Source organism: Archocentrus centrarchus, chromosome 16 (assembly GCF_007364275.1).
Source record: "Archocentrus centrarchus isolate MPI-CPG fArcCen1 chromosome 16, fArcCen1, whole genome shotgun sequence".
Taxonomy (NCBI): domain Eukaryota; kingdom Metazoa; phylum Chordata; class Actinopteri; order Cichliformes; family Cichlidae; genus Archocentrus; species Archocentrus centrarchus.
The window spans coordinates 12183680-12210793 of NC_044361.1; the positions used below are offsets into that span (position 1 = coordinate 12183680).

A 27114-nucleotide genomic window follows, 5' to 3' on the forward strand; every position below is an offset into this window, starting at 1 on the left:
GTGATTATTTTCAGTTCTGTGTTTTGTTTTTTTCTTGGATTTTACTAAAGTTTCTTTTAAGCCAGCTTTCTTCTGATTGGCTGCCTCTCAAAATCAAAATAAAAGCATAATAGGTCCACTTTAAACTGCATCTTTTGGGTTTCCACTAATGATGGATTTCTTCCACATTCCTTGCATTATCCACAAATCCTCTCTGTCTTCCATGAGCGTTAACATTCATTTGGTATAAAATTGTCTCAGATCTCAGATATTCAGGTCAACGGCCAGTCAGAAGACATGACAGCCAAGGAGAAGCTGCTGCTCTGGTCCCAGAGGATGACAGAGGGCTACCAGGGCATCCGCTGTGACAACTTCACCACCAGCTGGAGGGACGGCAAACTCTTCAATGCTGTCATACACAAGCACTAGTGAGTGTGCTCAGTTTCTTGTTGGAAAATAATCCCAAAGTCAATGCCAACAAATATGATGATGTTATATAGTACAGAATAAGAAGCCTGCAGCATTTCCCTGTACTGATAGGCGCTCATCGAGGTCTTTCCCATGACTTAGCTTGTCTTGACACACCATCCGTAAGTTTTATTCAATATGGAGCGTACTAGTGCAGGAGTGAGACCTTGGAATGCTTTCAGATGTCAAATTACACTTTATAGTTCCAGTTTAAGCCTCCTTTGTAATTAAATTCTACCCTCAGTATTCACAAGAGAGATCTTCTCTTTTGTTTTTGAGACACGCTAAGCATGATGTGGCTGTTTAAGGGTATTATGGCTGATTTATTTTAACTGACTGACAATAAGCCACATCATATAGCTCCTTCAATACTGAGCCTCAATATACTGCACATATCTGCAAGTTGATTTGCTACGTATGCACTCAAGTTTACAGTTGCACTATTGTTGCCATGATCTGTTAAAATGCCTCTCATAGATACTTTTCTAGGTACTACACCTGACACCACACATGCTCATGTTGCTTCAATAAAATGTGTCTTCATGTGTCTCCATGAAGATTCAAAGCCTTTAGGCTTAGAATACCACTGGTGGGTGTTGGCTCTGAGTAATTCTGTACCTACTTTGGTTGTGTATTAAGATGATAATTCCCATATTAAAAGCAGTTTGCTTGTTAAATTGTTGGGAACCTAGCTTTGAAAAGCTAAATCAGAAACTTTTTTTTGTTGAACCCTAAATATGCTACATCCCGCAAAGCTGTTGTGGGTCTTCATAGTAGAATTAGTGGTGCTTTGTGTGTTATCCTGGGAAATGAATGCGCATGCATTTCTCAGGAAATCTGTGAATGAAGTGAACTATTTTGTTGGTTCTATGACAGCGGTATTCATACAAAGTCCAGAGTGCAAACGGGAGAAAAGCTGCATTGCTTAAGAGAAAGGTGCATTTCTTTAGAGCCATTATTATTTGAAAGAAAATAGATGCTTGCAGGGGCAGGTTTTCTTAAACTTCAGCTTGTACCTGCACTGTTTTTTTTTTTCTTTTGTAGGAGGCTGCTGAGGCCGGCTTATTGCTGCCTTTCATGAAGGTCAGGGGAGTGGTGTGTGGGCGTAACTGTAGCACTCTGTGTCTGCTACATGAAAAGTGCAATGTTACTTGGTGCTGAGGCATAAGTCAGAGTAATCGAGCGTAGAATCTGGCACACTCAAGATTGTTCCGGTTTCGTGTACATGTGTGGTGTTTTCCAACGTGGATTTGCAAAGCCACGGCTGAATTTACGTTTCATGCTGAAAAACTTGGTCAAGGAGCCGGAATCCCTGTAGAAGGATTAAGCAGATCCTTGGAAGATGATGGACATCTGAGACAATGGCAGAATGGATTTACACGCAATTTTAAGCCTTAAAGATTTGCTCAAATGAATGCCCCGGTCAGCTACAATCAGTACAGCTTTCGGACCTGCGTATAGGTATTAAAATGCTCAGTGTAAGAAAGAAGTCAAAAAAGAAGAAGGGAAGCCTGGGCTTCATCGGTAGCTCGTCAGGCAATTTCAGCCATGTGGACAACAGGGTGGTCATGTTGTGTGAGGATATCCCATCGGAGGGATCTTCCTGGGACTCAGGGCGGGGTTCTCATAGCTCAGGGGCCCCCTCAAGCAGCGAAGAATTGGGTCATGGATGGAGGTCCCAAAGCTTTTGTGTAAAAGAAGATCAGAGCATGAGCAGCCCACCCAGACCAACGAAACAATACTGCGTTCGAGAAATCCGTCACGTGGAGTCTTCTCCTGTGCACAGACACAACGGAGGCCATACCACTCTAACCATGAGAGATATGTATGAATCTGTACATACTGTATTTACTTGCTTGTATTTATGGATTTGGAAATATTTTTAAAACTCCTATTATGATTGAAAGCTTTGTAATGGTGATGTATGCATGCATGATAGATAAGGCTCTGCACTCTGGAGATTTGAACTTTTGCCTCTTCTGGGAGTCAAGCTGCGGCTCGTTGCCAGCCTAACTTGTGTCAGCTTTGACTATGTGAGCTGCCCTGTAAATTACATTCCACCTATAGATGCTCTGACATCTGCCAGCAAGCGTCAAACACCCAGAGGAGAAAAAGGCAGGTGCTCATGCAGCTCTGTCAGCAAGTGAACGGGTGGGCTCGTCTACAGCATTCACCCACTGGCAGAAGGTATAAAAGGTCCTGCTGCTAATAAACTGCATTGGGGGGGGCATAGCGTTTAAGCAAACATGCCTGCAGAGACTGCATTAATTCTGCAGTTCATGAGTGACATATATGTTACTATCATTTTCCTATGAGTGACATTTGTGGTGTTATTTATATGTGTGGCAAGCTGTCCCTTTCAAATGCAGCTTTGAATTGTTTGAAGACAATATCCTACTTACCCACTGAGGAGTGGCAATGATCACATCTGGTGCTATTGGGAGGCCTTAAGTTATTTAATGACACTAAAGGCAGTAACAAAGTGTATCACTAGAATCAAACGTCTCATGGTATTTCTGAACATTTGACTGGCCCTGTGGGTAATCAGTTGCGTTTTTCTGTTCCATAGTCCCCGACTCGTCGACATGGGCAAAGTGTATCGACAGACCAACCTGGAGAACCTAGAACAAGCCTTCAATGTGGCTGAGAGAGATTTGGGTGTGACACGCCTACTGGACCCTGAAGGTAAAAGTGGTCAAAAATCGGTTTAAACAGACACAGAAAATCTGTTCTTGAGACTGATAACAGCTGAAATATTCCTCCTCCTTATCGACTGCTGGCGGCAATGACACGTAACATAAATTTACCGTATCCTTTCAGATGTTGACGTCCCGCACCCAGATGAGAAATCCATCATCACTTACGTGTCATCCTTGTATGATGCCATGCCCCGCACTGACGCACACGATGGCATGAGAACCAGTGTAAGCAGAACGTGGAGAAACTAATTTGATCTGATGGAGTACTTGATCAGATTTAATCAGAACTGAAGGAGCTTGTGACTGTGCCTAAAATTAGCTTTTGTTTTTTCCTATCCTGTGAATGGGTCAAAGACAAATTGAAGTCTTGTGAAAGTAAGTGTCACAGAAAATGAATAACCTGTGGTGCTTACAGCTACCGAGACAGAGAGGATCTGAGTATTTATTGTCTGTTTATGGAAAAACATGTTGGTTCCACAAACGTACAAAATCCTTTACAAGATTCAAAGTCCTAATTTTAAAGTTGAGCTATCTGAATGTGACTAATGAACACACCTGAGAGCTTTTTTTTTTTTTTTATTCATATTAATCTCCTTTCAGGCGTGGGTATGAGCACATGTACATGTAATCTGAAAAAAAAAACATGTCTGTCTCCACCATTGTCTCACTTCTCCCACCTTCCCCCTTCACCAGCCCCCACTTTAACAACCTCTCGTCTCCGCTTCTTTGTCTACTCGTATAAGACCTGGATTGTTGCTGCCTAATTGAGTTTAGGGTGGTGTGTAAGTGAACTAAAATGGAGATGCAGGAGAAGAAGAGCCCTCCTGTTTCTTGTTGTTAAACTCCCAGCTATCTTTTTTTTTTGCTGCACTGGCTGCAGGAGCTGGAGCTGCGCTGGCAGGAGTACTACGAGCTGGTGACTATTCTGCTCCAGTGGATCCGCCACCATGTCACCATCTTCGAAGAGAGGAAGTTTCCTGCCAGCTACGAGGAGATAGAGGTGAGCTGAGATGCTAATGATGAGCAGTTATTATGTCTCCAGGCCAGGGATTTTTGTTAGAAGCTTGTTTGCAGTTGAGCAATATTGAAATACACACAAAAAAGTTCTCATCACGTTCTTAAAAAAAAACAATTAAAACACAGGGCCTGTGTTAGAAATTAGATTATTTTTGCAGCTAGCCATTATTGGATCAAAGAACATGCTTACATAATATCCGGCTGTGGGCAGATAGTCAACTACAGTATATTCACAAGCATTGCTGTACTGAAGGTGGGGCAGTGCTGGAGCTGAGAAAAGATAGCCACAAGGCAGATAATACTTGAGTTAATCCTCAGGAGGCTCACCACTCCCTGTCAGTACTCCCTTTACAAAAGCATAGCGTGACTTTAGTATTTTTCTACATTTCTTTGAAGGTAAATCATTAGTAGAATATCTTTATTTTTTTTTAAAAAACATTTAACCAAATTATTTTGGCACTTTGGAGCAGTAAAATTAAGTGTCTCTTTATGGGGCCAAATCCATTTACGCTGGTCGTGGTGATGGGTGAATATTGTTTTCAGAGGATGTATCACCCCAGTGTGTGCTGGTCAAAAAGGATGTGTTACTGTAATATATTCATAGTACTGAGAATTTTTCAGAATCCTGGGATTTCACACAGAGAAGTCAGATTTTGGAAAAAAAAAAAAACAAAAAACAAAACATTAGGAACTTGCAGACATTTGAATGAATAAAGGAAAATCAAATTTAGCAATAAAAAAATTCCTTTGTGCTTTTTTGTTTTTCTCCTTAGCTTCTCTGGCGCCAGTTCTTGAAGTTCAAAGAGACAGAGCTGCCAGTGAAAGAGGGTGACAAGAGCCGCTCCAAACACATCTACCAGTCCTTTGAGGCAAGCTCTCTTTGTATCATTTAATCTAATATGCTGCATTTTATTCTCTTCTTTCAGTAATGTCATACCAACGCATAGCAACTAAGTACTTTCTGCTTCCACATACAGAGTGCTGTGCAAGCTGGTCAGGTCAAGGTCCCTCCAGGCTACCATCCCATCGATGTGGAGAAAGAATGGGGTCGACTCCACGTGGCCATCCTTGAGAGAGAACGGCTGCTCAGAATAGAGTTTGAGAGGTTGGAATTTATAAAATATACGATTATTGTGATCAAGTTTGATGATAGTTGTCAGCCTTGCAAAGGAGAATGCACAAATATACCAAGTTATAAATACAATACTTACGTGAAGAATGGAAACAAAAACATGAATGATTTTAGCTTTTTATGGTACCTCTGCTTTGGGAGTACTAGGCTAAGCTATGCTTAAATCCTGGTAGAGGACCTGACCGCTCTCATAGCCTGAGCTAACATCATGATATTTTCAACTGGAACAGAAATAAGATCATAGACTAATAAACAGAATCTATTTAATACACAAAGACACAAACAAGATGTATCTAATTTTATCAAAGGCTTTTCATGACAGCTGAGAAATGGCGAGCCTGGCTTTAGCTTTATTGAATTAAGCAGTTATGCTCACGAGGGAATGGCAATGACAATAATATTGTCTTTTACATGTCATTATCTATTAAAATGTGAATAATTAAATAAATAACTACACTTATTTTACCCTCTCAGGTTTATATTTACCCAAATTATTTAGCACATTTTCCCTCTAATGCTTGAAGGTATCCAAAACAAAGAGCATTTTTCTGGTTTTGTGGGTTGGTCTATAATGAGATAAGAGTTGTGCTGCCCATAACTGGACACACATAAAGACATAATTAGGTATAAGAAAATTGTGCATTTTTATGTACTTAGAGCCATGTTGTGTCATGCCTGGGACAAAATGGGATGGTTTCATGTCACAAGACAGACCCGTCATGTTGCAGTCTCGCAGCCTTGTTTATGTCGTTTTCTGGGATGTGGAATGACTGAATGGACAGACCGGACTTCTTTGTCCTCCTCTGAGCACGTATATGGCAGAGTAAAGGGTGTGTGAGAACCAAGAAGAGCCAACTTTTTCATAGCTTGAATTAAAATCTGTTGAGAAGAAATGCGATATGGCTTTTGTGACCGACCCTCACAAACTGGAATATTTACTGCGACTCAGGGTCCCGTAAGTGTTGCAAAGGCTTTGTTGTGAGCTTTGGCTTGTGTTGCGTGATAGGTGTTTAGTTATCAAATAGCAGGGGAGGACAGTTTCTCTTTGTTCCCTTGATTTAATTTGATTGTATTGATCTTGTCCAGACTTGAGAGGCTACAGAGGATTTATGGTAAAGTCCAGAAGGACTCAGGAATGTGTGACGATCAGCTCGCCCGCCTGGAGACCCTGCTGCAGACGGTGAGTCCTCAAACTGACAGGAAATCCAGAAACTACTGAGTGATTTAGTGTACAAAAGTAAAGAAAAGTCACAGAAATGTGTTCATCCTGATGTGTGTGACTAACTTGAAACATAAGGCTAAGATTAACACTTTAGTATCGTTTTTCCTCCAGGACATTCGTCTGCTGAACGCAGGGAAACCGGCTCAGCACACAGCAGAAGTGGAGAGGGAGCTGGACAAGGCAGACAACATGATTCGCCTGCTCTTCAATGATGTGCAGGTACTCAAGGATGGGCGCCACCCTCAGGCTGAACAGATTTACCGCAGGTGGGTGCTATGCGGATGCTGAATTCAACTGAACTATCAAAGTAGGATGCTGAAATGCAAGGGCATTGTCAGATAACACCTTTTTGTATGTGTGTGTGTGATTTATTTCTTTTTTTAATTGACAGAGTTTACCGCCTCCATGAGCGCCTGGTGAACTTGCGCACCGATTACAACCTTCGTCTGAAGTCTGCTGTAACTACTGCCCAGATCCCGATGACCCAGACCGTCCAGCAGACCACCGTCAAGGCACGGCCTGAGTTGGATGACGTGACCCTGCGTTACGTCCAAGACCTCTTGGCCTGGGTGGAGGAGAACCAGTGTCGCATTGATAATGCAGAGTGGGGATCTGATCTGCCCTCTGTGGAGTCCCAGCTGGGCAGCCACAGAGGTTTGCATCAGACCGTGGAGGACTTCAAGTCCAAAATTGAACGGGCCAAGGCTGATGAGGTAGTGATTCCATCTGACCATTGAAAAGTCCACACACACTTTTAATAGAAATTAAAGTAATTTAAGTAGATAAATGGTTCCCTGTTGCTTAATAGTGTTTTGCATTTTTCATATACAACAGAGCCAATTATCTCCTGTCAGCAAGGGCACATACAGAGAATACCTGGGAAAACTGGACCTTCAGTATGGCAAACTACTGGTAATTACTCATAAATAATCATATCTCAGATTTTATGTATTCTACACAAAAAGGTTATGGATATTTGGATACACAATTCTTAATCAGCTGTAAATATTTACTTTTTTTTCCCTCAGAACTCTTCCAAGTCCCGCCTAAGGAATTTGGATTCACTACATGCCTTCGTCAGTGCTGCCACTAAAGAACTGATGTGGTTAAATGACAAAGAAGAGGAAGAAGTCAACTTTGACTGGAGTGACAGGAACACTAACATGACAGCTAAGAAAGACAATTACTCGGTGCGTTTAAGAAGTAGAACCAGGCCAAAACTTTGACATACAAAAAAGAAAAAAATCTCCTCTAATTTAGCCATGTAGATTCACTGACAGATGTTCAGTAAATAAGCAGATCATTAACTCCATCCTTTCAATTCTTCAGGGTCTCATGCGAGAGCTGGAGCTGAGGGAGAAGAAGGTCAATGACATCCAGGCCATGGGAGACCAACTTGTCAGGAACGGACATCCTGGCAAGAAGACAGTTGAGGTAATTACAGCAGTAAATCCAACAGTAAGCTGTCTGCATTCAGAATACAGACTTAATGTTCTCAAGCTATTGCACTGTCATCATGTCTTCTTGATCTCTACCAGGCCTTCACAGCTGCCCTGCAGACTCAGTGGAGCTGGATCCTCCAGCTGTGCTGCTGTATAGAGGCTCATCTCAAAGAAAACACAGCCTACTACCAGGTATGGAACACGGACATTAATGAATATAAATCTCAGTGATAATCATCCCCTCGTATTCATAGATTCAGAAATATTCTGTGCCTCGTGTGATCTCCTCTGTAGTTCTTTGCTGACGTCAAAGAGGCTCAAGACCAGATGAAGAAAATGCAAGAGAACATGAAAAAGAAATACAGCTGTGATCGCTCTACAACAGCCACACGCCTGGAGGATCTGCTGCAGGATGCTGTGGTGCGTACATGTTCACACACATTGTACCACACATACAGCATTAAAAAAAAAAAAAAAGTATCAAGGGGTTTTTCTTCTTTTATTGTAATATCGTTCACATTTCTTTTCAACAGGAGGAGAAAGAACAGCTGAATGAATTCAAGACTCTGGTGACCGGCCTGAACAAGAGATCCAGGTCCATCATCCAGCTGAAACCACGAAACCCCACCACCTCCATCAAAGGCAAACTGCCCATTCAGGCTGTCTGTGACTTCAAGCAGCAGGAGGTTAGATTAATCTCGCTTGTAGAGATTCATAATCATTCACCAGTGTGATCATAATTGTGACAGATCCCGAGTATGCCTTTTTTAATGTCCTATGTCCTAATATGTTCTTTTTTCAGATCACTGTCCATAAAGGAGACGAGTGTGCGCTCCTCAACAACTCTCAGCCCTTCAAGTGGAAGGTCCTGAACCGTTCTGGACACGAGGCGATGGTGCCTTCTGTCTGCTTCATTGTACCTCCAGTCAACAAGGAGGCTGTGGACAGTGTGTCCAGGTGAGAATACAAAATCAGTCCCCTGTGTGACAGCGATAGAGTTCTGCATCTTGCCTTTAATAAATCAAATCTCAGAAACCTGATGCTTGATCATGTCAGCGTTTGTTTCCTAATTCTCCCATAATTTGCATTTTTTTTCTGCTGCAGTTTGGATGCAGGTCATCAGCAGATGGTGTCCATGTGGCAGATGCTCCATATAGATATGAAGAGTCTGCTGTCATGGCAGTACCTGATGAGAGACTACACACAGATACGCTCCTGGAACATCACAACGGTTAGTACTTATAACCCACACCACCACACACACGCTCACATAAAATTTAAAAAAAATATATATATGAATAAAAAACAAGGATCTCGCCCCTGAAATGTGTAGAGCTGGCAAACTAGGGGACTTTATTGTGTTTAACTGCATTTTTGGAAATATAAATTTCATTACCACAAGGTAATTAGTTGTCACTGGAATGTGTGTACCAAGCTTAGCTTAGAATAAACAACAAAAGGGGCCTTGTTTGTGCTTTAACAATAATGTAGAACTTACTAAACAAGTCCCATCTCCTAATTTCTTCTCTTTAACTCTACTGTGTGCAGTTAAAGACCATGAAGCCAGAAGAGTACCGGCTGATCATGAGGAATCTGGAGCTTCACTACCAGGACTTCATGCGTGACAGCCAGGACTCGCAGCTCTTCGGCCCTGATGACCGCATGCAGATCGAGAGCGAATACACCAAGTCCACCCAGCATTTCGACAATCTGCTTCGCTCCATGGAGAAAGGTGAGATCTGTTCTCCAAACAACAAACTGGTTTAATGAGTCTCAGTTTTACCACGGTTACAGTATGTAACTGTCAATTCACTTTTCAGGATTAATGGTTATTAGACTCAAAGGTGAGTGACTTAAAGCAAGCCAAAGCTATAGCTCACCAAACTAATAGGTGTACACGCCTTTGAGCCTTTGATGGAATGTCGTAAACACATGGTTGTGTTTAGTCATGTGTGACTGCATGTCGCTTTGGGTCCCGAGAAGCATTTTTTTGTGGCACCTCTGCACCAAGTGGAACATGTGCTCTGATTTTAGGTACTCCTGTAGAAAATGCATATGTAGTGTATGCTATAGATGCAGCTAGAGCTGCGTGTGTTTTAGACATTATATAAATGAAGAACTGCATGGAAGGTGTGACACAGTTGATAGAAAACATTAAAATGTAACACTGGGCAGCATTAATTGTTCATAAACATGACATCTTAGCATGTGTCATGCTATAATATGCCCAATACTTTTTTTTGTCTATTCCTGCTGTTCTAAACTAACAAAAATATCGTCACACAGGTCAGCAGAACGAGACTCTGTGTAAAAATTACATCTCTGAGCTGAAGGACCTGCGTCTGCGTATAGAGGACTGTGAGGCTCGGACTGTGGCTCGCATTCGCAAACCTGTGGAAAAAGAGCCCCTCAAAGAGTGCATTCAGAAGACCACGGAGCAGAAGGTACCCAACTAAAATTTAAATGTGTTCTCTGCAGAAATGCAATTAGGCATCAAATCAAAGAAAAATGAGCTATGCTGTGGGTAAAAAATAACAAATTAAAAAAAAAAAACTGAGGTATGATGAGAAACAAAAGTAGCTAACTGAACCAGAAGCCATGCAGCAGGGTGGAGGGGAGGGATGCATGAATGAACTGCAATCCTTGTAGGTTTGAAGTGTGGAAACACAGCAGAGAATTGAAATTGCTTTAAGCTCTTAAAGGCTTATATGCAATTCAATGAGAGCTGGTACACATCCAACAGCTGTACAGTTCTGCTAGTAGGTGAAGTTCACCTTCAGCAAAAAAACAAAACAAAAAAAAACAAAAAAACTTTGTTTTTTAGTTGGTTTCATTAAAACAAGCCATAAAGTCGTTAACGATAGCAGAAAACCTAGAAGGGAAACTTCTCCCTTGTGCCACTGGTACCCCCAAGACTTAAAACTTGATCGGTGCCTTTGGCTAATTCAGATCAAAGAGAACTCCAGCTTCAGTTCATTTAAATTTCAAATGTTCTTTTTCTTTCTGCTCTGCATAGTAGGCTGGCTTGGATTTGTTTGGATTTTTTTGTTCTTCACACTTGTCTTCTCTGTTGTATAGAAAGACCAGGGAGAGCTTGACAGCCTTAAGAAGGACCTTGATAAGGTGTCTGTAAAGACACAAGAAGTCTTGGCCTCCCCTCAGTCCTCTGCCTCAGCGCCTGTGCTGCGCTCAGAGCTTGACCTCACTGTACAGAAGATGGATCATGCCCACATGCTCTCCTCTGTTTATCTTGAGAAGTAAGTCCCCAACAACTAATTGCAAAAGAGAAGATGCATCATTTGCTAATGCACTTTAATTTCCTTAATGAATTAAATGTTCTTCATCTCAGGTTAAAGACTGTGGAAATGGTCATTCGCAACACACAAGGTGCTGAGGGAGTTCTCAAGCAGTATGAGGACTGTCTGCGTGAAGTTCACACTGTGCCAAGTGATATCAAGGAAGTAGAGGCTTACAGAGCAAAGCTTAAGGTAAACAGCGTTTTTACTGATATTTTACACGTTACAAGGAATTATTCCCAAATGCTTCTATGTAAGTTAAAGAAACAGAAGTCATACTTTAACAGTAGGTTAGCCTTATTTTGGTGGATTTGCTCACTGTTTACTGGTGTTTTTTGTATGAAACTTGCAGAAAATGCGCACTGAAGCTGAAGGCGAACAGCCAGTGTTCGATTCCCTGGAAGAAGAGATGAAGAAGGCCTCTACCGCAAGTGACAAAATGGCTCGCGTGCACAGCGAGCGTGACGTAGAGCTCGACCACTTCCGCCCGCAGCTGTCCGGTCTCCAGGACCGTTGGAAGGCTGTGTTCACCCAGATTGACCTTCGCCAGAGAGAGCTGGAGCAGCTCGGCCGACAGCTTGGTTACTATCGCGAGAGCTATGATTGGCTAATCAGCTGGATTGCTGACGCTAAGCAAAGGCAGGAGAAGATCCAGGCTGTGCCAATCACTGACAGCAAAACACTAAAGGAGCAACTTGCCCAGGAGAAGGTAAATTCAACACTTTGATATTAATGGCATCATTGTATTTGTTTTCATGGGAAACTACAGCGCTTAACTTTTATTTGGACCATTTTTTTTTTTATTTCAAAACAGAAATTGCTGGAGGAGATTGAACAGAACAAAGACAAAGTCGATGAATGTCAAAAATATGCAAAAGCATACATTGATACCATCAAGGTGAGTCTGAAATAACACTTTTTTTTTATGTTTTATTTTGGTGAATACTGCAGTTTTGAACATTTACAGAAACAATCTGTAATCTTTTTTTCTTTTTTTTATGCCAATAGGACTATGAACTCCAGCTGGTTGCCTACAAAGCTCAGGTGGAACCTCTTGTCTCTCCCCTGAAGAAAACCAAACTGGATTCAGCTTCTGACAACATTATTCAGGAGGTGAGTTTATGAAAACCAGTACTGGAAATCATCTCTATAAAAAAGTGAATATTTTTGAATTAAAGGATAACCATTAACCACTGTCCCAAAGAAAAAAAAATATTCCTGAAGCTGGGACATTTCTAAATGTTAGCTATTTTTTTTTCTTTCTCCTTCATCAGTATGTAACACTGAGGACCCGGTACAGCGAGCTGATGACTCTGACTAGTCAGTACATCAAGTTCATCACCGACACACAGCGCCGCTTGGAGGATGAGGAGGTGCGTGACACCTGGCTGAGGATCCCTAACAAACTAAATTCTAACATTAACCTAACAAACCAATCAAACAGACAGCTAACCAACATAGAAGAGAACCCGCCGGTCACCGAACTACACGCATGCACGCAAGCACGCACTTTTCTTTGTGTGTCTTATGCGCACATACCCAAGCACATATATACACTGTATTTAATGTACAGGTGACAAATAGTTCCTTTACACTGGTTATGCAATGAAGCACTGGCCTGCTGTAGCTGACCTTCTATCTAGTGGAAACACTGATTTCTTGGAGCATATATTACATGCATTCAGTAAGGGTAATTGCTTTAGTAGGGATTTAAAGAAGATTTAAATGTATTAAAGGTAATCCCTGCAAACATAAACAATGCATAAGGTTTGAGTTTGCTTCCACTCACGTGACTGCAGTATCAAAGTAGAGGAGTGAACCTAGAATGCATTAGGTTCTCCATTTCCATCCATTCTGTGTGCCGTGTCATTTATAGATTTAGAATAAGGGGTTCTTTCTTTCACTCTTTTCAAGCTTCCTTTTCTTCCTCGACCCACTGATCATGTTATCTCCTCGGGTTAAACCCAAATTTGTGACTCTAAGGTGCAGCCTGGTTATCATGGTCTTCAGCACTCTTTCTTTTTCTAAAGTAACACAACTTTAAAGTGTTACATTATTTTCTAACCCAGATGTTTTGTTTGTTTCTTTGCCTCTCTTAACTGCTTGCCAGTGCTTTGCCATGATGAATGCTTAACCTGTGCATTAAAGAGGTAAATTATTCAGTGTTTCAGGTACCTCCCTACTGCATTCCCTCCATCATCCTAACATCTCTGTCAAACTCCATTTTGACTTTCCGTTGCATAGTTATTTTCACTCCATTCTTCATATAAATGCTGCAGCCATTCACACTGTCCCAAAGTCTCTAATATCCTTACTAACAGTTCAATCCGTAAATTTACAGCTTTTCCTAAACTTATTACAACCATAAGCGGGCTTTCTAACGTACAGTACACTGGGTTAGCTTGAGCCTGTTTTCATTGACTTTGCCTTTCCTTTCTCCATTTTGTCACAAATAGTGATTTAAAGAACCCCCAGTGCATGGGATGAGACAGTGAAAGAATGGTGTGAATATTCTAACATGAAACAATTTCAGCAAACATTACTTCATTTTTCTCACAGAAAATTTCAAATGCAGAAAACATGTGACACAGAAGCCCACCATAAATGACATCTGCATTGAAGTTTCAGTAGTGATTCTGTAGTTAAGTGTGAGGAAATACACATTACTGTAGATTGTACTATTTTATAGCACTACTTATATAACAATATAATAGAATAATACAGTTTGACATAGTTACTTTTTCAGCTACAGTTGCATGCCATGTTTTTCTTGCTGTGTTGTGAAGTGATATTTTGTTTCCATGCATTAATAGATCCATTTCCATCTGAATCATTTTAATTGCATCGTGAATTTAACATCACTTTGATGAATGTGCATCTAATTTGCAACTACTGAATGACCTTTAACTAAGCTAATTTTAACATTAACATTGCCTGGGTAATATAGTACATTAAGTTGCTTATTGCAGTGTGTGTTTTTGGCTGTGATTACAATTTTAATACACACTGCTTTGAGCTGGTTAATGTAATGTATTATCTTTAACCTGTCATGCTTGATTATAATCCTTTCTTTACATTTGCTTCCACTAATGCAGAAAGCTGCAGAGAAACTCAAAGCGGAAGAGCGGAAAAAAATGGCCGAGATGCAGGCAGAGTTAGACAAACAGAAGCAGTTAGCTGAAGCTCACGCAAAGGCTATTGCCAAAGCTGAGAAAGAGGCTCGAGAGCTGAAGCTCAAAATGCAGGAAGAAGTAAGCAAGAGAGAAATTGCTGCTGTAGATGCAGAGAAGCAAAAGTCCAACATCCAGCTGGAACTGCAGGAGCTCAAAAATCTCTCGGAGCAGCAAATCAAGGACAAAAGTCACCAGGTAGATGAAGCGCTTCAAAGCCGGTCTAAGATCGAGGAGGAAATCCGCCTCATCAGAATCCAACTTGAGACAACGGAAAGACAAAAGTCTACTGCAGAATCTGAGCTCAAACAACTTCGCGATAGAGCAGCTGAAGCGGAAAAACTCAGAAAGGCTGCCCAAGATGAGGCTGAGAAGCTCCGTAAACAAGTAAGTGAAGAGACCCAGAAGAAGCGCCTGGCTGAGGAGGAACTCAAGCGCAAATCTGAGGCAGAGAAGGAAGCTGCTAAACAAAAACAAAAAGCTTTGGAGGACCTTGAAAAACTCAGGATGCAGGCCGAGGAGGCTGAAAGACAAGTAAAGCAAGCAGAGATTGAAAAGGAAAAACAAATCAAGGTTGCTCATGCGGCTGCACAGAAAAGTGCTGCTGCTGAACTCCAGAGCAAACACTTGTCTTTCGCAGAAAAGACCTCAAAGTTGGAAGAATCACTCAAGCAGGAACATGGCGCTGTCCTTCAGCTGCAACAGGAAGCGGCACGCCTCAAGAAACAACAGGAAGATGCAGAAAATGCCAGAGAAGAGGCAGAAAAAGAGCTTGAGAAATGGAGGCAGAAAGCTAACGAGGCCCTTCGTCTGAGACTCCAGGCCGAAGAAGAAGCTCACAAAAAGACCCTTGCCCAAGAAGATGCTGAAAAACAAAGGGATGAGGCAGAGCGTGAAACTAAAAAGAGAGCCAAAGCCGAGGAGTCAGCCCTGAAGCAGAAAGAAATGGCTGAAGAAGAACTTGAGAGGCAGAGGAAGGTAGCTGAGAGCACAGCTCAGCAGAAACTCACTGCCGAGCAGGAGCTCATTCGACTTAGGGCAGACTTTGACAATGCAGAACAGCAGAGATCCCTCCTTGAAGACGAACTTTACCGCCTGAAGAATGAAGTTGCTGCAGCTCAGCAACAAAGGAAACAGCTAGAAGATGAACTGGCCAAAGTTAGAAGTGAAATGGATGTACTCGTTCAGCTGAAGACTAAGGCAGAAAAGGAATCTATGTCCAATACAGAGAAGAGCAAACAACTTCTTGAGGCAGAAGCCGCCAAGATGAGGGACCTTGCTGAGGAGGCAAGCAGGCTTAGAGGCATTGCAGAGGAGGCCAAGCATCAGAGGCAGATTGCTGAGGAAGAGGCAGCTCGTCAGAGAGCAGAGGCTGAGAGAATTCTCAAAGAGAAGCTGGCTGCAATCAGTGAGGCCACTCGCTTAAAAACAGAGGCTGAAATTGCCCTGAAAGAGAAGGAGGCTGAAAACGAGAGACTTCGGAGGCAAGCGGAGGATGAGGTTTACCAGAGGAAAGCTCTTGAAGACCAGGCCAACCAGCACAAGCAAGACATTGAGGAAAAGATTGTGCAACTCAAAAAATCCTCTGAGGCAGAAATGGAAAGACAAAAAGCCATAGTGGATGACACGCTCAAACAGAGGCGAATTGTTGAAGAAGAAATACGAATTCTTAAACTCAACTTTGAAAAGGCTTCATCTGGAAAACTTGATCTGGAGCTGGAACTGAACAAATTGAAAAACATTGCAGATGAAACTCAACAAAGCAAGATCAGAGCAGAACAAGAAGCAGAGAAAATGAGGAGACTTGCCCTTGAGGAGGAGAATAAAAGGAGGGAAGCAGAGGAAAAGGTTAAGAAGATCGCTGCCGCAGAGGAAGAGGCAGCCAGACAGCGTAAGGCAGCCCTAGAAGAGCTTGAACGTCTGAAGAAAAAAGCAGAAGAAGCCAGAAAGCAGAAAGATGACGCTGACAAAGAAGCAGAAAAACAGATTGTCGCAGCCCAACAAGCAGCCCAGAAATGCAGTGCAGCAGAGGGGCAAGTTCAAAGTGTCCTTGCCCAGCAGAAGGAAGACAGCATCATGCAGAAGAAACTTAAGGAAGAGTATGAGAAAGCCAAGAAGCTTGCCAAAGAGGCAGAGGAGGCTAAGGAGAAGGCAGAAAGAGAGGCAGCTCTTCTTCGTCACCAAGCAGAGGAGGCAGAGAGACAAAAAGCGGCTGCAGAGGAAGAAGCTGCAAACCAAGCCAAAGCTCAGGAAGACGCCGAGCGACTAAGGAAGGAGGCTGAATTTGAAGCTGCCAAACGAGCCCAAGCTGAGGCTGCAGCACTCAAGCAGAAGCAGCAAGCTGATGCTGAAATGGCAAAGCATAAAAAACTGGCTGAGCAAACACTAAAACAGAAGTTCCAAGTGGAGCAAGAGCTCACAAAGGTTAAGCTTAAGCTCGATGAAACTGATAAACAAAAATCTGTCCTGGATGAAGAGCTGCAGCGTCTGAAAGATGAGGTTGATGATGCTGTCAAACAAAGGGCCCAGGTGGAGGAGGAGCTGTTCAAAGTCAAGATTCAGATGGAGGAACTGCTCAAACTGAAAAATAGAATTGAGGAGGAAAATCAGCGTCTAATTAAGAAAGACAAAGATAACACACAAAAGTTCCTTGCTGAAGAGGCTGAGAATATGAAAAAGCTTGCAGAGGACGCTGCTAGACTTAGTGTAGAAGCCCAAGAGGCTGCACGCTTGAGACAGATTGCAGAAGACGACCTTAATCAGCAACGAGTACTTGCAGAGAAAATGCTCAAAGAGAAAATGCAAGCAATTCAAGAAGCATCCAGGCTCAGAATTGAGGCAGACATGCTTCAGAAGCAGAAAGACTTGGCTCAGGAGCAGGCACAAAAGCTGCTGGAGGATAAACAACTGATGCAGCAGCGCCTGGAGGAGGAAACAGAGGAATATCATAAGTCACTGGAAGCAGAGAGGAAACGGCAATTGGAGATCATAGCTGAAGCTGAAAAACTCAGACTTCAGGTTTCTCAGCTCAGCGAAGCTCAGGCCAAAGCTGAAGAAGAGGCTAAAAAATTCAAGAAACAAGCTGATACAGTGGCTGCCCGTCTTCATGAGACTGAAATTGCTACCAAAGAAAAAATAACTGTAGTGGAAAGACTGGAAGTTGAGAGACTAAATACCAGCAAAGAGGCTGATGATTTACGCAAAGCTATCGCAGACCTAGAGAACGAGAAGGCTAGACTGAAAAAGGAGGCTGAAGAACTTCAAAATAAGTCTAAAGAGGTATTGTGTCAAAAATGGCATAACAGAGAAGCTTATGTCATTGTTAACTCTATCAAAAAGCTAACTCACTTTCAATTTTCCTCGATTCCTTTCTCTGATTACACTAATCATGAAACCATATTTTTCACTGAGTATGATTTAATTTTTTTTTACAGTGCACTGTGCTCATGCAGAATACATCCTGAATGTCCACTCATATCATGGAATGCTTCATTTTCCTTTCAGTTTCCAAACTCACATATAGCTCAGCTCATAACAAAATGAAAACCACATTATTAGAAATCAGTTTCAAAATCAGATGAAGTGTTCAGCAATTTTTGCAACTCGGTGACACAGAAAAGATTTGCCCGAACTCTAGAGAAATAATAATTAATTTTCAAATCTTAGATTATACTTTGGCTCATTTGCGATTAGGAAAAAAGGCACCTTCGTCCATTTGTCATAGGGTAGTATTCATTGTGAATGCTGTGTTGAGAGATGCAAACATCCATAAAGTATTTGTGCTATGGTCTCCACCATAATAGATATAAGGCCTTATAGGGTGGTCATAATACCAGTGATTTCTTCAGTGATTATTGTGGCCAAGAAAAAAACCTAAAAATAATAATAATATTGCAATCTCTGTAGAAAATTTGGAAAAAAAATCATTCAGTAATTAATTAAACTTAAAATACAAATTCCTTGAGGTCTATAACCATGACTGTACAAAGAATTTATATTATGTGTCTCATTGCACTTATTACATTTAATGTGACACCTCTCATGTCCAGCAAGCACAAACAACAATTGGCTGAGATGTAACTGCATATGATTGCTTCATAATGCAGAATAAATATGCCAAAGACATTTCTCATATCCAGTGTGAATTTTTTTTTAAGTAGTCACTGAGAAACTGATGTTATTTCAGAATTACATGTAATTTTTTTTCAGGTATATTATATCACTTTACATTGCACACTTGTGCACTTGTATAATATTTTTTAAAGCAGTAGAAATTTGTGCATTATTACATGCTCCACACCATCACTCATAGTGAACGTTCTTATTTGAAGGAGATTTAGAGACTATAATGAAACTGTCAGAGGCTGTTGCTCAGGACACTCAATTAAACCAACTGAATTACAGGCTGTAGTTGCAAATAAGAATTTGTTTGCCTGGTTAAATAAAGGTTTTAATTTAAAAAAAACAAACAAACAAAAAAAAATTTTCAATTCACCACAACAGGTTTCAGCTGGGCTAGCATGATTATTCACCTGCTAGAGTCATAATTACTGAAATGGCCCGTTTACGCTCATGTAGATTTTGTGTTGAAAAAGATTTAGTATGATGCCCTTAATCATTAAATGTGATTAACAGCTTTTCTGATCAATCTGATCTTAGATTAGATCAAAACAGGTGCTCTGAGCAGTAGTGTAACCGTTCAAAGCTGAAAACCAATCCAAATTAATGCTGCACAAGTCTGAGTGCCTTTAACTGTATATCAGACATGAGATTCAGGTTATGCTCTTTTCTCTAATGTGACAGCCAATTCAAATACACTCTTCTGATACTTTATTAGATAATTGTTAGTTAAATAGTTTAATTGTTTTCTGAACTAAACAATTAAAAAATAAATTTCCATAATCTTGTAAAAATGGTAACTAAAAATATATAAAAGAGGACATCTGTCTAAAAAAAAAAAAAAAAATTGAAAAAAATAAAAAAAGAACAGAAACACGCATATTATACTGCAATTTAGTATTTTGGTCCATAAGCATAAGCAGAGTGCATTGTGTAAATTTGTTACAAATTTAATAAACAAAATTTTTTTTTAAAAATGCAGCGTTCGATGTCACAACTATAAACAAATTGTAACTTATCTCTTTCTCTTTTTCTTCTGTCAGATGGCTGATGCACAGCAGAAACAAATTGAGCACGAGAAGATAGTCCTCCAGCAGACATTCATGACAGAAAAGGAGATGCTCTTAAAGAAAGAGAAACTAATTGAAGATGAGAAAAAGAAGCTGGAGAGCCAGTTTGAAGAGGAAGTGAAAAAGGCCAAGGCTCTCAAAGATGAGCAGGAACGCCAGAGGCAGCAGATGGAGGAGGAGAAAAAGAAACTCCAGGCTACCATGGATGCAGCCCTCAGTAAACAGAAAGAGGCTGAGGAAGAGATGCTTAAAAAGCAAAAAGAAATGCAAGACCTGGAGAGGCAGAGACTAGAGCAGGAAAGGATTCTGGCAGAAGAGAACCAGAAACTACGTGATAAGTTACAGCAGCTTGAGGGTGCCCAAAAAGACCAGCACACAAGAGAAATTGATATTCAGACTGATAAAGTCAAAGAGCTTATACATGTAACAACAATTGAGAAAACAAGGACAGTTTACAATGGTCAAAATGCAGGTGACGTGGTAGATGGTATGGACAAGAAGTCAGATCTGTTGGCTTTTGACGGCATCCGTGATAAAGTACCTGCAAGCAGACTTCATGACCTTGGTCTACTGCCAAAGAAGGACTATGATAAACTGAAAAATGGCGAAACCACTGTTCAAGAGCTAGGCAAGACTGAAAATCTAAAAAATATTCTCAAAGGAAAGAATCCCATTTCTGGTGTGTTGACACCCTCTAATCAAAAAATGTCAATCTATCAAGCATCAAAAGAGAAGAAGATTACCCCTGGCACAGCCATGATCCTTCTTGAAGCACAAGCAGCCACAGGTTACATGTTAGACCCCATTAAGAACCAGAAACTTTCTGTTAATGAGGCTGTCAAAGAAGGATTGATTGGCCCAGAACTGCACAACAAAATGCTTTTAGCTGAGAGGGCTGTGGTTGGCTACAAAGATCCATACACTGGTGGAAAGATCTCTGTCTTTGAAGCCATGAAAAAGGGGCTAATAGAACATGATCATGCAATCAGAGTCCTTGAGGCTCAGCTTGCCACTGGTGGTATCATTGACCCCATCAACAGTCACCGTGTACCCAATGAAACAGCCTATAAACAAGGGCACTATGACACAGAAATGAATAAGATTATGGAGAAACCTACCGATGACACAAAGGGATATTTTGACCCCAGCACTCAGGAACCTTTGACATATTCTGAGTTAATGACAAGATGCACTACTGACCCTGAGACCAGTCTCTTACTCCTGCCAATCACAGACAAAGCTGCTCAGTGCTCTAGTATATATACAGAGGAAGAGACCAAGGATGTGTTCAGTAAAACAACTGTGTCTGTGCCATTTGGTAGATTCAAGGGAAAGACTGTCACCATCTGGGAGATAATCAACTCAGAATACTTCACTGAAGACCAGAAGAAGGACCTTCTCCGTCAGTACAAGACGGGCAAAATCACAATTGAAAAGATCATTAAGATTGTGATCACTGTCACTGAGGAAAAAGAGAAGAAAAATGAAATTACCTTTGATGGTCTGAGAGCACCTGTTCCTGCTACCGAGCTCCTGGAATCCAAAATCCTTGATAAAGATCTGTACAACAAATTAAACAATGGCAAAATGACTGTCAATGAGGTGTCTGAAATGGAGCCTGTCCACAAAGCACTGAAGGGTACAAACTGCATTGCAGGTGTAGTCATTGACTCATCTAAGGAGACAATGTCCTTCTACCAAGCCATGAAGAAGGACATGATGAGGCCTGGGCCTGTCTTGAACATGCTCGAAGCCCAAGCAGGAACAGGCTATGTGGTTGACCCAGTTCATAATCAGAAGTATACTGTTGATGAAGCTGTCAAAGCGGGTGTTGTTGGTCCCGAGCTGCATGAAAAGCTTCTGTCTGCAGAAAGAGCTGTTACAGGTTACAGAGATCCATACACTGGAAAGACTGTATCTCTGTTCCAAGCAATGAAAAAAGATCTCATACCTAAAGCACAAGGACTCCGCTTACTCGATGCCCAAGTGACCACTGGTGGCATCATAGATCCAGTAAAGAGCCATCGTATTCCTCATGATGTGGCTTGCAAGAGAAACTATTTTGATGATGAAATGAAACAGGCTCTGAGTAATCCTACTGATGAAACTAAATGCTTCTTTGATCCCAACACAAAAGAGAATGTCACATACTCACAGCTCTTTGAAAGATGTGTCACTGACAAGAAAACTGGTCTGCAGCTCCTGCCTCTTTCTGATGAAGCAATCAGTGCTAAGGAAGAACCAGCATACACTGAAAGCCAGACCAAAGAGGCTATGACTCAGGCTACTGTGGAACTTAACTCTGGACCATTTAAGGGCAGGAAAATTACTCTCTGGGAAATTATCAACTCTGAATACCTTACTGAGGAACAGAGACTTGACCTGCTCAGACAGTTTAGGTCAGGAAAAATTACAATTGAAAAGATAATTAAGATTATTATCACAATTGTAGATGAGAAAGAAGCCAAGAAACAAGAAGAGTCCAGCTTCAAGGGACTCAGAGCTCCCATCCCAGCAGACTCTCTGTATGAATCCAAAGTCATTGACAAACCAACCTTTGACCTGCTTCAACAAGGCAAAACGACGCCTAAACAAGTCAGTCAAAATCCCAATGTCAATAAATACCTCCAGGGCTCTAGTAGCATTGCTGGAATATACCTGGAACCAACAAATGAGAAAATCAGCATTTATCAAGCTATGAAGAAAAAGCTTCTCCGCCATAACACTGGTCTTTCACTCCTTGAGGCTCAGGCTGCAACTGGGTTCATTGTAGATCCTGTGAGAAACCAATGCCTGTCAGTAGATGAGGCAGTAAAGTCAGGACTTGTTGGTCCAGAGCTACATGAAAAACTCCTCGCTGCAGAAAAAGCTGTCACTGGCTATAAAGATCCATTCACGGGCAACAAAATCTGCCTATTTGAAGCAATGCAAAAAGATCTCATTTTAAAAGAACATGCAATGCCCCTGTTGGAAGCCCAGATGGTCAGTGGAGGAATCATTGACCCTGTAAAAAGTCACCGCGTCCCCATTGATGTTGCATATCAGAAGAACATTTTCAGTAAAGATATTGCCAAGACCCTCTCTGAACCATGTGATGAAAACAAAGTTTTCTCTGACCCAGAAACTGATGAGCAGATAACCTACAGACAACTTAAAGATAAATGCCAAAGAGATGGAGACACAGGCCTGTACATACTCCCACTCTCCAAGCCACAGTCTCCAACTGTTGTAGAGAAGACTTACCTCTACACGGAGGAACAAACACAGAGTGATCTGTCCAACACTCAAATTGACATTCCAATTGAGGGCCTTGCTGATAAACCCATGAACCTCTGGGATATCATGAACTCCAATTTGCTTCCAGAGCAAGAGAGACAGAAGCTTCTGGCTGAGTATCGCTCTGGTAAAATCACTAAAGAGCGGATGATCATCATCATCATTGAGATCATGGAGCAAAGAGAGATCATCAGAAATGATAGTCCACTGTCATATAAGACTATAAGGAGAATGATAACTATTGAGGAGCTCTACAATGCCCGCATCATCGATTTGGAAACATACAACCTTCTTAAACAGGGCAAGAGAGATATCCGTGACATAATGGAGATGACAAGTGTAAAACAGTATCTCTATGGCACAGGCTGTGTTGCTGGGGTCACAACAGACTCAAGCTCCAAACTAAGCATATACCAAGCAGTAAAGAGAGGTTTTATTAAACCAGAAATAGGCCTGAGCCTCTTAGAAGCCCAAGCTGCTACAGGATTCATTGTTGATCCACTGAAGAATGAGACACTCACTGTTGATGAAGCTGTTCGTAAGGGTGTTGTTGGCCCTGAGATCCATGACAAACTTCTTTCGGCTGAAAGAGCTGTCACAGGATACAAAGATCCCTACAGTGGGAAAATCATATCACTTTTCCAGGCCATGAAAAAGGATCTTGTTCCAGAGGATTATGCACTCAAAATGTTGGAGGCACAAACTGCCACTGGCGGCATCATTGACCCTGAATTCCAGTTCCACCTGCCCACAGATACAGCAATGCAAAGAGGTTATATCAACAAGGAAACCAATGAGAAACTGACTGATGATGTAAAGGGATTCACTGACCCAGTCACTGATGAGAAACTGTCATATGCACGGCTGATTAAGCGATGCAAGTTGGATGGTGGATTGCGCCTGCTTTCATTGGGAGACAAGCGGCTGACATTCCCGGGTCTGAGAAAACAGATCACAATGGAGGAGTTGATTCGCTCACAAATCATTGACCAGCAGACTGCCACTGATCTTAATGAAGGTGTTGTTTCAGTAGAGGAGATTAGCAAAAGGCTATCAAGGTACCTCCAGGGCACAAGCTGTATTGCTGGTGTATTTTTGGAGACCTCAAAGGAACGCCTATCAATTTACCAGGCTATGAAAAAGAACATGATTAGGCCAGGCACTGCATTCGAACTCCTCGAGGCCCAGGCGGCCACAGGGTATGTTATTGATCCGATCAAAAACCTCAAACTGACTGTCAGTGAAGCAGTAAAGATGGGAATAGTGGGCCCAGAATTCAGAGACAAACTCCTCTCTGCTGAGCGTGCAGTAACAGGATATCGAGATCCTTATTCAGGCAAGACAATCTCTTTGTTCCAGGCCATGAAAAAAGGGCTCATCCTAAAAGATCATGGTATCCGTCTCCTGGAAGCTCAGATTGCCACTGGTGGAATCATTGACCCAGAGGAAAGTCACCGTCTGCCAGTTGAGGTGGCTTACAATCGTGGCTTCTTTGATGAAGAAATGAATGAGATACTGTCAGATCCATCTGATGATACCAAAGGCTTCTTTGATCCCAACACTGAGGAGAACCTAACCTACCTCCAGCTGATGGAGAGGTGTATCACTGATCCTGACACTGGCCTGGTGCTCCTGCTGCTGAAAGAAAAGAAGCGGGAAAGGCAGACCTCTTCCAAATCCTCAGTACGTAAACGCAGAGTTGTGATTGTAGATCCAGAGACTGGCAAAGAAATGACTGTGTATGAAGCCTACCGGAAGGGGCTCATTGACCATCAGACCTACCTGGAGCTTGCTGAGCAGGAGTGTGAATGGGAAGAAATCACTATGACGACTTCTGATGGTACTGTAAAGTCCATCATTATTGACAGGAAGTCAGGAAGACAGTATGATGTTGATGACGCTATTGCACGAGGCTTTATTGACCAGAATGCTCTTGATACATACCGTGCTGGAAACCTGTCCATCACAGAGTTTGCTGACATGCTTTCTGGAAACATGGGAGGCTTCCGTTCACGCTCATCCTCATTTGGTTCTACCACTGGTTCCACTTACTCCTCTCCAATGAGCCCCATACCATCCATTAAACCACCTGCAGTCATATGGAATGACCCAACAGAGGAGACTGGCCCTATAGCAGGAATATTAGACATAGACACACTGGAGAAGGTGTCTATCACTGAGGCAATACACAGAAACCTAGTAGACAACATCACAGGTCAAAGACTGTTGGAGGCCCAAGCATGCACAGGTGGAATAATTGACCCCACAAGTGGAGAGAGACACTCAATCGCTGACGCGACAGAAAAAGGCCTTGTGGACAAAATCATGGTTGATCGTCTCAATCTGGCTCAAAAAGCGTTCAATGGATTTGAAGACCCCAGAACTAAAGTGAAGATGTCTGCCTCCCAGGCCCTAAAAAAGGGCTGGTTGTATTATGAGGCTGGTCAGCGTTTCCTTGAGGTTCAGTATCTAACTGGTGGACTTATTGAGCCTGAGGTTGAGGGCAGGGTGTCAATAGATGAATCCATTAGGAAGGGCACAATCGATGCTCGCACTGCCCAGAAACTGAGGGATGTCGGTGCTTATTCGAAGTATCTAACATGTCCAAAAACCAAACTGAAGATCTCCTTCAAAGATGCCATGGACAGAAGCATGGTTGAGGAAGGCTCTGGCTTAAGGCTTCTGGAAGCCTCTTCACAGTCTAGCAAAGGCCTCTACAGTCCCTACAATGCTAGCGGCTCTGGATCTGCTTATGGCTCCCGGACTGGCTCAAGAACCGGATCCCGATCAGGCTCCAGGAGAGGCAGCTTTGACGCTGGCTCAGGCTTCAGCATGAACTTCTCGTCTTCCTCCTTTACATCTTCTTCTAGCTACAGCCGCAGATTCTAGATTACATAGTTGTGTTCATTATAATTTGTGACTAAGAACCAGCAGTACTAATGCACTTTACAGCTGCATTTCTAACGGGAAATAAGAAAGTAACAAAGAAAATATAATTTATTTATTCTTCCTTGCATGTGGTCACGGCAAGAATTGCCTAGGTTATTATATTTTTTCATCTAACATCTGTCTAAACATGTTAGTGCTTCAGATGTAGACATAACCAAGCATTGCCAGACATATAAAATATTAATTTCTTCTATTACAGATTACAAAGTGAGTTTATATTTTTCAAAGTAAAGCATGCCTTTTCTGCTGTTTGAGTTTATAGTTTTTATATTACACCATTCAAAAGATGTATACTTTATACTTTCTGAAACTAATATATACTTCACGCATATCAAACAGAAATATTTTTGGAATATTTCATGTTTCTTTAGAAATTCAAGAATTTTTGTTTGCTTTTTTATCTTTTTCAACCGTACTAGTAATGAGATACCGAATGTTAACATAATTCTAATGTTTTTAACTAAAATATTTGGATGCCTTTAAAATTTCTGAATGTTTGTATAAAGTATGCACAGAGTATGTGTTAGTTTTTGGGGTTTTTTTGTGTGTGTTATATGTAGTCTGGGTAACTGCATACTGTACCCAGTAAACTGCAGCACAGAATACATCTGCGAGACACTACAAAATGAGACATAAGAATGCAACAAGTTTCAGAATTAAGTTTATGTACACTGTTCTGAAATCAGTTTCATATCTGTCATTAATTTGCTTTTATGCCCATTTATATTCAGTGTGCTTTTTCATCTTTTGAGTTAACTGCACCATTGTTCTACACATTGCTCATAACCACCATCAATCAAGTGCTCCCACTAAATCCCAAGATGATGTCAGACTCGATCCTGCTCCCCCTCACAGGCCTGCTCCTGTTATTTTGATTCTTGTAAGTTGAAATTATTATTTATACTTATTTTTTTTTTTGTTCTGTTGTCCATTTTCTTCAGTTTACGTTGCTCACAGCTAACAGCCTGTCTCACACACTACCTGTGGTATCATTTCATTAAACTTTCTCTGTTCAAAACTCATTATTGTTGTTTTTTACTATCCCCTTGTTTTTCACAGCTGCCTCAGTCACTCAGAATCCAACATCTGGACATATATACTCAGCTGGCTGGTGCATACGATCTCCTAAAGGATGGATCTGTGAGTCCATGTCAGCTTCATGGTGTAACACAGGTACAGTGCATACCTGCTTCAAAAACAATATACTTTACATTATTTTAAAAGACTTACATTTGTTTTGTCAAGATTTGTTTTACAGTATTCATTTCATTGCTG

General features: G+C 41.5%; 1 protein-coding gene across 4 annotated transcripts in view; it reads left to right on the forward strand.

Annotated features, from left to right (window-relative positions):
• Nucleotides 1-27114, forward strand: part of LOC115794142 (plectin-like) — a 105577-nt gene that overhangs the window by 77581 nt on the left and 882 nt on the right. For 3 of the 4 annotated variants that reach the window (XM_030749460.1, XM_030749458.1, XM_030749459.1), the window contains exons 6-33: nt 241-407; nt 3017-3132; nt 3268-3371; nt 4027-4146; nt 4937-5032; nt 5141-5268; nt 6382-6475; nt 6629-6783; nt 6909-7230; nt 7352-7429; nt 7546-7707; nt 7847-7951; nt 8056-8151; nt 8254-8379; nt 8493-8645; nt 8762-8916; nt 9064-9190; nt 9508-9691; nt 10246-10403; nt 11038-11216; nt 11309-11447; nt 11608-11964; nt 12070-12153; nt 12264-12368; nt 12530-12628; nt 14351-17704; nt 19588-26719; nt 26899-27012. In XM_030749460.1, coding sequence (XP_030605320.1) covers nt 241-407; nt 3017-3132; nt 3268-3371; nt 4027-4146; nt 4937-5032; nt 5141-5268; nt 6382-6475; nt 6629-6783; nt 6909-7230; nt 7352-7429; nt 7546-7707; nt 7847-7951; nt 8056-8151; nt 8254-8379; nt 8493-8645; nt 8762-8916; nt 9064-9190; nt 9508-9691; nt 10246-10403; nt 11038-11216; nt 11309-11447; nt 11608-11964; nt 12070-12153; nt 12264-12368; nt 12530-12628; nt 14351-17704; nt 19588-25779 — 13155 coding nt within the window. In that variant the 3' untranslated portion in view covers nt 25780-26719; nt 26899-27012. The remainder of the gene's footprint in view (nt 1-240; nt 408-3016; nt 3133-3267; nt 3372-4026; nt 4147-4936; nt 5033-5140; nt 5269-6381; nt 6476-6628; nt 6784-6908; nt 7231-7351; nt 7430-7545; nt 7708-7846; nt 7952-8055; nt 8152-8253; nt 8380-8492; nt 8646-8761; nt 8917-9063; nt 9191-9507; nt 9692-10245; nt 10404-11037; nt 11217-11308; nt 11448-11607; nt 11965-12069; nt 12154-12263; nt 12369-12529; nt 12629-14350; nt 17705-19587; nt 26720-26898; nt 27013-27114) is intronic. The other variant, XM_030749461.1, reaches the window with a different exon arrangement.